At 44.3% G+C, this 12,722-nt stretch overlaps 1 protein-coding gene across 1 annotated transcript; it reads right to left on the bottom strand.

Annotated features, from left to right (window-relative positions):
- LOC131269254 (probable G-protein coupled receptor No18) lies at positions 1 to 1,398 on the bottom strand. The gene is made up of 2 exons (XM_058271603.1): positions 555 to 1,398; positions 1 to 494 (listed from the first exon to the last, which is right to left on the bottom strand). Exons 1-2 carry the CDS (start codon positions 1,396 to 1,398, stop codon positions 1 to 3), a joined length of 1,338 nt encoding a protein of 445 aa, XP_058127586.1.
- Between the last annotated feature and the right edge of the window lie 11,324 nt (positions 1,399 to 12,722).

Raw genomic sequence — 12,722 nt, 5'->3', positions numbered from 1 at the left:
TTATGGTTTGATACCGAGCAGTCGCTTGAACGCTCGTCGAAAGTCCAGATTGAAGATGGTATAAATGATGGGATTGAGCGCGGAGTTGATGTAGCCGAGCCAGGTAATGAAGTTGGTTAACTTGTACGTGGGGCAGCAGGCCGGGCAGAAGGTCAGGATGATGTACATCAGGAAGAACGGCAGCCAGCAGACGACGAACACGCCGATGATGATGCCGAGAATGCGCGCCGCCCGTCGCTCCTTCGACAGCGAGATCTTCTGCCTCTCCTCAACGAACTGATTGATGCCGCCCGGCTGACGGGACGGCTGCTGGAGGGGGGCGGGTGCTACTGACACCGAGCTGGCCTCCACCTGTGTGACCCGTGTAATCTCCCCCGTCCCCGTGTCTTCCGTCACAGAGTCGTCCTCGCGATGCTGCAGCGCCCCCAATCGGTGAGTGCCGTCTTCGTCGTTCGATGTTCCGTCCGACGTCCGGCGAATTTTCTTCCCGTCCACTTCCCACCCATCCAACATCCGTCCAAAGAACGCCCTTAACCTCCTCATGGGCACCCTACAGGCCTTCTGCTCCCCTTCTCCATGTTCCGTGATGTGTTCGTTGAGTTCGTTTGTTTCGCTACTGATCGACTCTCGGTGTTTCCGGTGTGGCTCGTGGTGTTGCTGCTTGACCTCCGCACCCGCCCCTACCCTCCCGATGGAGTTAATCAGGTAGCCTCGTGCTCGCCCACGCAACCGACGCCGGGTGGCGATGTAGATTCTGAGGTACACGATCGTCATGATGGCGAGCGGGATGAAGAACGAAACGAATGACGAGAGGATCACGTAGCTCGGGTTGTTCGTTAGCTGGCATGAAAAGCCGCTCCGAAACCTCTCCTCCGACCAACCGTTCCAGCCCACGAGCTGTGCCGAACTGATGACAAGTGACAGAACCCAAACGCCGGCTATCAGTGCCAGCACACGCTCCAGAGTTCGCTTCAGGGCGTAGTTGAGCGGATCCGTGATGGCCCAGTAGCGATCGAGGGCGATGGCGCATAGGTTGAGGATGGACGCGGTGCAGCAGAGCACGTCCGAGGTGAGCCACAGCTTGCACACGCCCACGCCGAACTCCCAGCGACCGAGCAGCGAGTAGGCGACGTTCAGGGGCAGCACGAGGATGGCCACCGTCAGGTCGGCCACCGCCAGCGACACGATGAAAAAGTTCTGCACGATCCGGAGCGGCCTGTAGGTGAACACGCTCAGTATCACCAGGACGTTGCCGACGATCGTGGCGACGATGATGAGTGACAGGATGAGCGCCGTCCCGGTTGCTTCCCACTCCGGTACGGCCAGCTCGACGCCGATCAGGCTCGGGTACAGCGTGTCGTCCGGCTTTGGGCACATCGATCCGCCCGCTTGGTCCATCTCGGACTCGTTCGAAGTGAGGCCATCATCGATTTCCATCAGCGAACCTATTCCCTCCAAAGAAGGCTCACCACGACAGTTTAGATGCGTCACTCAGCCTCCGACGTTCCTAGGATGTGCGTCAGCCACGACGTTCCTTGTCGTCACGGCCTGACTTCGCGGCATACAAATCTGTTCTCTCCCTCCTTTAGCAGTTGAACGACTGCTTTCAATCTCATCAGCCTCGTCTAGGTTCGTCGAATTCTTGGTTCTGCCTGGAACAGGGCCAGAAACGGGAAGCTATGATTAACCGGAAGGTCGTTGTTGACTACATAATAGCGATGGCTGATAAATGATAGGGTCCCAGAGAAGTGGTTCATGGATCTTCCCACTAGAAGCTAGTGATTCTCAAAGATCTGTGTATGGAATTAAATGTCAGGGTTAAAAATACAAATAGAAACATGAGCAAACGAAAAATCATCTTCATCAAACTCCAACATCTGTGAAAATGCTTCGAAATGCCCCACCCTTGTAGCAAATGTCGACTAACTATGCTCGAGCTATGTTCTAAAGAAAAAGGTTTACTACTAATCGAGTGTTCCGCAATCCTTCTGGTGGTGGTGTTGCTTATCAGTTGTCTTGTGTTGTAAATAACTGAACTTTCCCTACACAAAAAGGGCAAACTACATCTCTTTCTATGCTCCGATCTAGAGATGTAGGATAACTTACCAAGTGATTAACAACAGATATCAAAGAGGAAAAGAACAGTGTCAGACAGAAGACCTATAGTTCACCTTGATCACTTTGAATAAATTTTAACTTATACTTGCACAACAATCGCAAAGGAATGTTTACCTAAATCGATTCTACACTGTCGATCCAACCGTTTAACTTGGACTCTCTACTGTTTTTGTTACACAAGCGGCTTAGAAAACTTGCTAAGTGCAACCACACCAAGTGATATCGAATTGAACTCTGTGAGTAGAACACAACATTTGTTTACAACATTCTTATCAACGAGCCAGTCAGCGTTGCTATTGCAAGACACATACACCCGATCTTGCCTAGCTTAGTCATCCGCCTACAAAACTCGAATAACGTTATGTGGATTTTATCTTAAATCGGTCCCTTCTAATCGAAACCCAAGTAACATTTTCAAAACCTAATAGACTTTACCAAGTTTTATCAATGTTTTAATTTGGGTGTGTTAAATCAAATTGGTTTTATTGAGGCTTTTCATATGCATAATTAATTATTTTAAGACCTGAAAACGCTTTTTGTATCATGGAAAAAAAAATCTAGTCGTTTTAATACGTATTTAGAGCAAATTCGGGTCGTTTAATGAATTAAGAATTATTTTCCAAAACATTTGTGTCGCAATATTTTGTCATATTATTGCGGCGCTTCATAATATTTCGAAGTATCATCTTATATTTAATCAATGAAATTTTCATGGCATAGGGTTCTGTCCACCCATAATGATAATAATGCTCCTTGATTTCAATCGATATGACAATTTAGTTTTCGATAATACCAGACTCGATAAACGATTGTAGAATTTATAATAGTTTGCCATGACCGTTGCCGAAAACAAATGCACAATGTATATTTGGATAAATTCGCTAACCGTAAATCCTTCCTATCCGGTGCGAAGCGAGGGGGGGGGGGGAGGGGGAGGGCTCGTGTGGAAAACTTGTTCCACCGGTCGTACTGATGAAGGTGAATCGATCGATCGCACGCACGTACCACGCTCGCGAAGGCAATGGCCACCAAAAGGCCGCTATAAATTTAGTTGTAACCTCTTTGAGGGTGCAATAAAGCAGGCTTGTGGAGATAAGAGTTTATTTTAGGATCATCCTAAACAAACAAAAGGTGTTCGATTAACCAGAAAAAGGATGTTCATCAGCCAGTCTTGAATGGGAGAAATCCCGAAGAGATCTCTGCCTCTAATAAATAAGATGGGCTTAAACCTTAATTTATAAATAAAGTTATCCAGTGATTCAATTTTGTTGACGTTGACATACAAATCATAAAATACTTTATCTTCATGGATTTTACATCTATCCTTTTGCAATCCTTTCTGTTATACGCCAGTAAGATGCAGCGTGAACCCGGGCTCTCCGTAGATGAGTTCCATCTTCGGGTGATGCCACGATCGGGATCACAAATAGATCGCCGTACCTGACGGGCCGAAGCGTTGGCCTCGCTCTCTGGCTACATGACCTCCGGTGCGTTCGGACATGTGTAGCGTAACGGGATCAATAATTTTAATTTGTTATTTGTCTAAACGTCCATTTAGGAATAAAGTGTTTTTACACCCAAAAATATAAAAGTGGCGACGAGGATACGAGTGGATTGAACCCCGTTTAATCGTGTTTAGTGTTCGTGAACGGTTGATTATTTATTGAACTATTTATTTTTTTTAACTTTCACGACGAAAGTGTTAAAAAAAAGACGATCGTCGCTGTACATGAACAACGCAGCAGAACAACACACGGACGAACAGCGCAGATCCTCCGGAATGTTCGCATCCGCATCGTCCGTGCTTCAGCCATCACCAAACGGCACAATGCCGCATACGCTCCCGGAGGCAACGCCCGAGCAGCATCATCACCCGGCGCCATCGCAAAATCCATCAGCGCCGCCATCGCTCCCACAGCTCGGGTCGGCGTCCTCAAGCAGCGATAACGGAATAATATTGCAAATGATGCAATTGTTGCAGCAACAAATATCTCAGCAGCAACAATGGATGGCCAATATGCTACAACAAGTGCCAATGGCAAAGCAAGCGGATAGCCAGCGTGAGCCGAATGATCCGGAGATAATTTTGAACGCACTCGCGGAGAGCATCACCGAATTCCATCACGACGCGGAGGCGGGTATCACTTTCGGAGCGTGGTACGACCGCTACGAAGACCTTTTCGATCGCGACGCTTGCCGTTTAAGCGATTCAGCAAAAGTGCGTCTTTTGGAGAGGAAGCTGGGCACCGCCGAACATAATCGCTTCACGAGTTTCATACTCCCTCGCGCTCCCCGCGACCACACCTTCGCCGAGACCGTAACCACACTTAAGGGACTATTCGGCAGTAAGGAATCCCTCTTGAGCAAGCGTCATAGATGTTTCAATAGCTCGAGGGGAGGACTTACTCGGTTTCGCCTGTCGGGTCAACAAGGCTTGTGTGGATGATGAGCTATCGGCCATGACAGAGGAACAATTTAAGTGCCTTATGCTGGTGAGCGGCCTGAAGGATGAAGAAGACCGTGACATCCGTGTAAAGCTTACGGAAATTACTCTGCAACAACTATCAGAAGAGTGCAACCGCATTGTAACACTGAAGGAAGACAGCGCCAAGATTGAAGCGCCCGGACACGATCGCGTTCTTGCCGTGCAAAGTGGAAAACCAGCTAACCAACGTTTTCGGCGGCCTACAACGGAATCGGGACCCAACACGGCGTGTTGGCTCTGCGGAGAGCTTCATTGGGTCCGCGACTGTCCTTTCCGTTCCAATAAGTGTAGCGCCTGCCACAAGGTCGGCCATAAAACCGGATTCTGCAAGCCGAACCGTTTCCGACGCCATTCCGAAAAGCACCATGGGTAGCGGCGTACAGCAATCCGGGTGGTCACAGTCGATGTCCGTATGGTGTCGGTTTCGAGATGCAGCTCGACACAGCTTCAGATATAACCTTATGATGTAACCAACACAACTTTTTTCGGAACATTTCCCACGCGGAACGGAAAGCACACGAGATTGCATGAACTCCAAATCCTATTGCTTTCCAATCGCAAGCATTGCACACTCGCTCATCTTCTTGGTTCTCCCGCTGCCTATAAGCTTCCCCCAGTCCCAACGTCCACCATCACCGCCATCACCCCCGCCGGTTTCATGTCAGTTGAGCATCCCGGGCGGTGAGGAGCTCCCTTTGTGATGGACCTGCGACGACACGAGCGTGCGGTGGTGGGTTAGGATCTGCGGGGAGATGGTTGAGCGGGGTGCCACGACGCGGTCCCCCTCGTTGGGCGAGTCCGGCGTGCGACATTGTTCTTTGCCTCCTGCGCGCTATTCCTTACAATTCCGAGCGAGACAAAGTGAGCGAACCGAACCGGAAGGTGTCCGTGGCGGGCGTTGATTCCATCCATCGGGAGTCCGCACCAGGTTACCAAGCAGGATTCATGGCCCCGGGGAGAAGGGAGAAAGAAAACGGCTAAACCGAAACGAAAACCAGACAGAGAAGTGAGATGAAGGAAATCGTAAACATCAGCGCAGTGGAAAAGTCAGCGGAAAAGGAAGAAACGCCGGTCGATTGACAGGACGTTACCACGTCGGCCCCAAGTGCCGCTTAACACTTTGACGTCCGCACAATTCACGGTGTCGCAACGCTTTACGACTAGTTCCTCCGTACCTGGTCGCCCTGTTCAATGATTCTTTTGATTATTCGAATTTACGTACGAGCAGCAACGCATCCTGTGAAATTTGTTTACTTTCCATTTGATGTTTGTTTACATCCAGTAGCCTGTGGTGCGTGTCAGGAGATAGCGTTGACAGCACACCAAAATGATGTGAGCGGATGAAAAACAATACGAATACCATTACACCTATACGTGTATCCAGACGGCAAGTGTTACGAATGGAGGCGCATGGTGCTTCATGCCAGATCCCGGAGTTTGTTCCGCGAAAACCTGGTATTTCCAGGTGCGCTCGAGAAGATCCCATACCACCTGTTAGCAAATAAACAGCTGTCAAGAGTTGACAGATGCGAGGGTAACCTAGGTCCCGAGTATAAGGAATGTAGTTGCTGCCTATATTGGAACTCAGCAGGCCGGACAACGGATTAAAAGTACAGGTCAGCCCTACGATAAGCACTGGCCAACGCAAGAAGATAAGGAAAACTCAGTAGCTGCGTTACAACGTAAACGTTGCTGGTTGTGGAAGTTGGATGAGGAAATGTGCAGATTTCAGTCGTGCTTGTGCTTGGTGAATTTAATTACACTGTACCCATAAATACTACAATACAAAACATGATGAAACATTCTGCTGTGTACTCACTTTTTTGGTGCGTGTTTAGGGTGCGACCGCACAATTTTGACCATATCTCGGGTACCCAAACTCGTATCGCGGCCAAATTACATCAAAATGAAGAGGATAGTGCAAGAAACAATCCCTCATTTTTACTTTTTTAAAACATTGGTTCCTTACAAAGTAAATGGCCTTTGTAACTATTTTAGCCTGCTGTGTACTGACTTTATGGGTACAGTGTAGTTGTATTTCGTTACATTTCCTGCCAAAAGTTTTTGAAAGAGTTTCCAAAGTGTATTTTCAAAGTCTTGATCTCAGAACGAAAAACGAAAAGGGTGATGAAATTCGTGTTCGACTGAACTCAGTGGAGTGAGTGAAGCCACACCCTATGTGTCAGTATATAGTGATAACAAGATAACACTGCGGATGGATTATGTCTGAGCCGGACGTACAGCTAAGTTGGGTACCTTGAACGGGTCTGTTACAAAGCATGTTGGGCAGTCGACGTGTAGACCTCGAGGCAATCGATCACGCCTCATTTTTAGCTCCTTCAATAGAGTCACCAGATCACACTGTTCTTGCCAGAGAAACGCGTACACCGAGTGGTAACATTTTGGGTGGCCAGTGTTTTCAACACAGAAACTTCAACACGACCTGAAGTGTGGCTTGGTACGAACCATACTCATCCAGAAGAAGTGCGCCAACTGGGATTCTTTTCCATTCGATTTTTCACTGCGGGTAGTTGTTCAGTGAACCTAAAAGTGAAATATCTGACAATTACAGAATTATACGAATTCGCATCGAAAAGACTAAAGTAAAATCTTCAACATCAGCATAAACACTTAAAGGCGTAAGTGGAGCAAAACGTCCTCTAGAAGCTAAATTCGCAATTGTACAATTTTCGTTCGTCTTGTGTTTGGTGGATTTATTTGGTTGTCACCTTATTTGCGGCGAAAGGTTTTTTAGAGTGCTTTTCTACCGCTTTCGAAGTGTTCTTACAGCGATCGTGACTTTGAAAGCCGCTCCCTATGGTAGTCCGCAGGTGATATCCAGAAAATCCGCATACGCATGTAGAAATCGAAATCAACTGGAAACTGTTATCGTTGAAACATTGACAAAAAAGTGTTACAGCTACTCAAAGTGGTCTGGTAATAATCAGACTGGGGTTTTGGTGGATCAGGCAAGGAAGAGATAACAAGTGATTGCAAAAAAAAAGCATCGGCTGTATCAGCGACCTAATGCTGGAAGTCATTCCCTGGTAAGCCTGACAAAGCACAGCGCAATCTCTGACCTGAACGGTGCTTCTTAGCTTATGTGATTTGTAACGTACTGTTTGCTATATTTTCGAATCTGACGTGATTTTGTGATGAATTAACGTTTCAGTGACGTAAGCAGCTACGCTGAGTGCAGATATTTCTACAGAAAATCGTGGGACATACCACTTCTCCAAAACTAGCTATCATAAAGAACGTGAACATTGTAAATTGTTTGTCAACTTCAGTGTAAGTAAAAGAAATGCAAACTCAGTATGATTTACGTAGATACGTTTCAGGAAGAATTATTCTATTTGTAGCAATTTTATTTGAAAACATGGGATCATAAAAATATTGTCCATTCGCGCAACGGAAGTTGGAGACAGAAAAACTCATTCTGCTTTGTCCTTTCGCTGCTCGGTTTTAATTGTGTTGAGGTACAAATTATGTTCTCAGTGTCTTGAGAACGGGTTGTCTCTTGTGTCATATTTAAATTTTATCATCGTGCAAATTAGATCCTTGGATTAGCAAACTCCCATGGTATCCAGGGATTCCCGAGCTTCTGTGCTGGGGGGCATCGTATCTCGCCGTTAGTTGGATTGAATTAGTTAGTTGAAGCTCACTTAAGAAAATCACTGAAGTAAGCTTAAGGAGCAATATTGGCTAAGCTATCAAATTCAATCATTTTGGATGTAGATATTTTGTCGAGTCGCGGGTTAGTTCCTTTGCACTTTATAAATGCTTTAAATATTGATGGTGAACTCACTTCTGTAGTCGTCCAAAATGTTGCACCTATCTTTTGTCAAAGAGTCAGCACCGATAACAACATCGAGGAACACATTCGTGCCAGGGTGCTGGCAGTCAACGGTGTCATATTACAGTCGTACTCGTCCACTCTCGATAGCTGTGAAGACGGTCGAAGCCGAGACTATGTCGGACATTCACAGACCCAGTGTTCGCATACGCTTACGATACATGGACTCTGTCTAAACCTGACAACACGCTCTTTGCCGTGTTCGTGCCCTGATCATGGTATCTCTAGTGCTCTGATGTAACCTACGAACAGGGCGTTTCAGGATACCGGGGGTATGTACAACAATGCACAAATATGGAGCTCTGGTGATAGCTTGATCGCAAGTCGGCGAGCTCGCGAATGTAATGTCTACAACGGAGGTCGTCCCGGAGTTGGAGTCCTTGTGGGTAGGCGGCATCAGCAAATCCTGAGCTGCCCTGCTATTTTGGAGGTTAAACTGCACTACTTGGTGCATTGTTGGTGATTCCAGAGTACTGACCTTGCCACAGTGGAAACATTGCCTCCACCGATTCTCACTCTTGCACGTCTCCGCGAGGTGGTTGTATCCATCACACCGAGCGCGAAGGACTCGTCGTTTCTCGACCTATGCAGGGAAGCGACAAATCAGCCTAAGTTAATGTTGCTTTCAACCGATCGCGTGCACTCACCATACAAACTGACCGCGGTCTTTTTCAGCTCTACGATTCGGCTTTCCCAATCTCATCACAAATGGTCGAATCTTAGTGCCGTAATTTGCAATCATTTTCCTGGCCTCTCAAATGTGCTACAGTCTTTTGCTATTCTGGCCTTTAGCTTTCTCCTTATCCTGGAAGGTTCGCTTTCGTTGGGATGGTTTGCCGTTGGCGCTGCCAAAGAAACTTAGAGTTAGGCTAACCGGCTTTGCTTGCCAGTGTTATCAGCTTAAATTTTGATTGAAATTTTGAAAATTGACTTACGATATTATCATTCATCTTATCAAATTTGCAAAAATAAATGAAGGAGTGTATAATTTTGGTACGAAAATACAACGCATCTTAATTAACAAGAAATGAAGCATTGTCGGTCTCAAAGCTGAGCCGTGTAATAAATCATTTGTTGCTTACATAAGCAAATTGTGTTAAATTCTTTGTTGTTTACTTTTTAGAATCTTTATTTGTTTGAATATCAATTTGATTCGGAGATAGATGCTTATTCTATTGTGATTTTGAAAACAAAAATACGTTAATCAACATAAAAGCTAAATTTATTCTACACGCCATACAATATAAGTTATTACATTGAGTGCTGCAAACAATGAACTAAGTTTCTTAAACGTCTCTTTACAGGCTATAAAAACATAAGGAGCTGAAGTTATTTTACGTAACGGGTGAGGAGAAGAAAGAATCGATAAAAATAATCCTTACACAAGGATACTTGACGCTGATTCGACAACAGCATCGGATCTCGGCAGTTTAAATCTAGAAAATCAGCCAGCAGAGGTTAACTCGGATAAAGCAATGGATCCATCCCAGCAAAACCCCGTAGTCCCCGCTTCGCCAACGAACGATGGTGCCAGCAATTCTGGAACGCTCGATAAGAGCGATTCTAACAACACACATGGAGGAAAGGATAAAGCACCAAATAACTCCAATGCTTCTGCAAAAAAAAAACATGAAGGAATGATAAACAATCTGATTGGTGCAACCTATCAGCAAATGCTGTCCATACCGGTCGTATGTCGAGTTGCTACGCTGATTCGAGAAGAAAAGCTGTTAAACTTCACAATAACCAACGAAGATGACATGGGCGGTTTGTTTGACGACATCCTATTTCAATCCGGCGATGGAGACCTTTTCATCCAAGCTAAGCACAAGGAACATAAAAGCTACACCATCACATGGAACGACCTTCTATCGGATGCAAGTGAGCAGTTTGCGATTAGTAAGTACTTGAACTCTTTTCTACAGAAGACATGGGATAAGAGGGAAAAGCCGCTCGTACTTGCGCTTTGTACAAACATTGGGCTACACGAAGATGTTAAAATGTCTCTTAAAGAATACAGTTTTGCCGAAAACTTAGAAGTCGTTGATTCTATTCTCAAGTCTTTCACCAATGATGCCTATAAAATTGATTTGAATATCTTGAAAATCGAAACCAAAACTAAATTATTGGACTACTTAAAACAAAATTCGGAATTAGGTACCCTCGCAAAGTTGATTGCACAGCATATTTTCTCGAAAAAAAATGTAGATTTTCGCAACGATTCTGTTCAAACAAAATACCGATCTATCATAGAAAACGAGATTGCCACAAAGAAAAGTAAAGGCCCCGAATGTTACGAAGTAAACGCAGAGTTTTTCAATGGAAATATGGAATTTGAAAGACTTTTTGAACACGAGTACAAACTGCAACAACAAGAGCAACTCATTCGGGATGATATAAAAAAGAAAGGCATTACACTTAAAAAGGCAAACCCAACGGAGCCTGAGGACAATAACAATTCAAAACGAATCTGCAATTCGGATGTATCTGATCTTGCAACTCATCTAGCCCAGCATATTTACCACCAGAAAGATATTGATTTTCAGATTACTGTATTCCAAAAATACCGATATGTCATAGAAAAGTTTGCCACAGACAAAAAAAAATGTGAAGGTTGTTACGAATTCGATGAATACCATTTCAATAAAGTAGGTTGTAAGGATTTCAAAATGTTGTTTAATGTGGAGTATCAAAACCTGCTCAAACCAGTGCTTCTAGACATTTGGGAAGATGTTCAAATAAAAGGCATACGGCTGAGAAAAAAAGAAAAAAAAACAGACAAAAGTGGCAAAAAAGAATTACAAAAACAAAAAGAAAACTCTCAAATCCAACCATCACAACAAGTAAAGGACGAATTACCAAAACAAATAGAACATGATCAAATCGAGAAGTTTTTTAAATCATTTATAATAGTTTCCAGTACAAAACACGAGGAAGACCAAGTCGTTGCCAGTATTCGTGAAAGCGAAGTGTTACCCGAAGACATAAAAGATCCACTCTCTTTGACGTTTACTTTCAACAAACTTGGGATGTGGATAATGGAGAGGATGAAAGACAAAAGCAAGAAGCCTATAGAAAGACAGGATATAGATGAGTTGTTCAAGTATATTGAATTATTGTCTCAGTTCTCGCAATGCAAAGGTATATCAAACTTTAACTATAACAGTTCATTTAACTTGGGATTCCAATGCAAACAGGAAGTCTTGCAACAATTCCAATTATACAAAAACCTCCTTTCGGTGCTTGCAAAAGTGAAAGATAATGAAAATGTGGAATTCAAAGTGGATATTGATGTGTACAACTACCCTTCGTGGGTTGTACCTCAAATTATAAAGTCTATCGATTCCAAACTGGATTTTTTATTTTTAGAAGACATACAGTTTGAATCACGGAAAAGGCAGATAATAGATTGCTTTCGTGCGTTGAAAAGTCCACTTATTTTGGTGATTGAATGCAAAAGTTTGCCCAATATTAAAGAGTATATAGAAGGGAGGGTTGAGGACATGTCATCAAAAACAATCAAAAAGATTATACTTATCGGTAAAACTGATAATGTTACAGGGATTGAAAGGGATCTTCTTGTCCGAGATCTGACGGACGAAAGTAGAGAACAAGTCATAAATCAAACCAATCAGTTCTTTGGAACCGAAACATCAACCAGTGTGCTTTTCCATGACGAAGATAAACTTTACTATGTTTTAGATGTCCTACAACTTTCCAGTGGGACAGGAATAAAATGTAATAAGTTGAAGGAAAACTATGAGACAATTAAAGAATTATTCATTCATAGAAAATGGAAGCGATGTGATAAAAACGAATTACGGGAAACTGAGAGTTGGAGCTTTTGGGATGCTAGAAAAGAAGGTACAGCTCTTACCCAACTATTTCCTAACAGTGAAGCTGAGAATAGCATCAGTTACGAAACATTTTTGGATTGTAACAACGAAAAGTTTAACAGGATGCGATTGCATAGAAACAGTGAATACACACATCCACCACCCGGTGTTGACGGCCGTAAAGTGCATCTAATTTTCAACGAAGCCGGATCGGGGAAATCATTCTACCTTACTTGGTTAGCTACGAAGCTGCAGGATAGGAGGCCTTTATGGTGGATTACTAAGTTCAATCTAAACGAATATTGCATGGTATTCGATCAATTGCAAAAAAGGGATGAATGTGAAACTATGGAGGAACTGATCTCGATCAGATTTCTTTGTCAGCTTGTCTGCTTAGCTTGGTTTGTTGATAACATGTTTCTAATGG

Source organism: Anopheles coustani, chromosome 3 (genome assembly GCF_943734705.1).
Source record: "Anopheles coustani chromosome 3, idAnoCousDA_361_x.2, whole genome shotgun sequence".
NCBI lineage: Eukaryota > Metazoa > Arthropoda > Insecta > Diptera > Culicidae > Anopheles > Anopheles coustani.
This window is presented reverse-complemented; position numbering and strand designations above follow the sequence as displayed.

What these genes read in the sequence shown, in the direction of transcription:
- LOC131269254 (XM_058271603.1), bottom strand. Translation starts at nt 1,398, where the DNA reads ATGGACCAAGCGGGCGGATCGATGTGCCCAAAGCCGGACGACACGCTG. An exon ending in AGAAGGGGAGCAGAAGGCCT is followed by an intron (nt 495 to 554) that starts GTAGGGTGCCCA and finishes ATGGGTGGGAAG; the next exon opens with TGGACGGGAAGAAAATTCGC.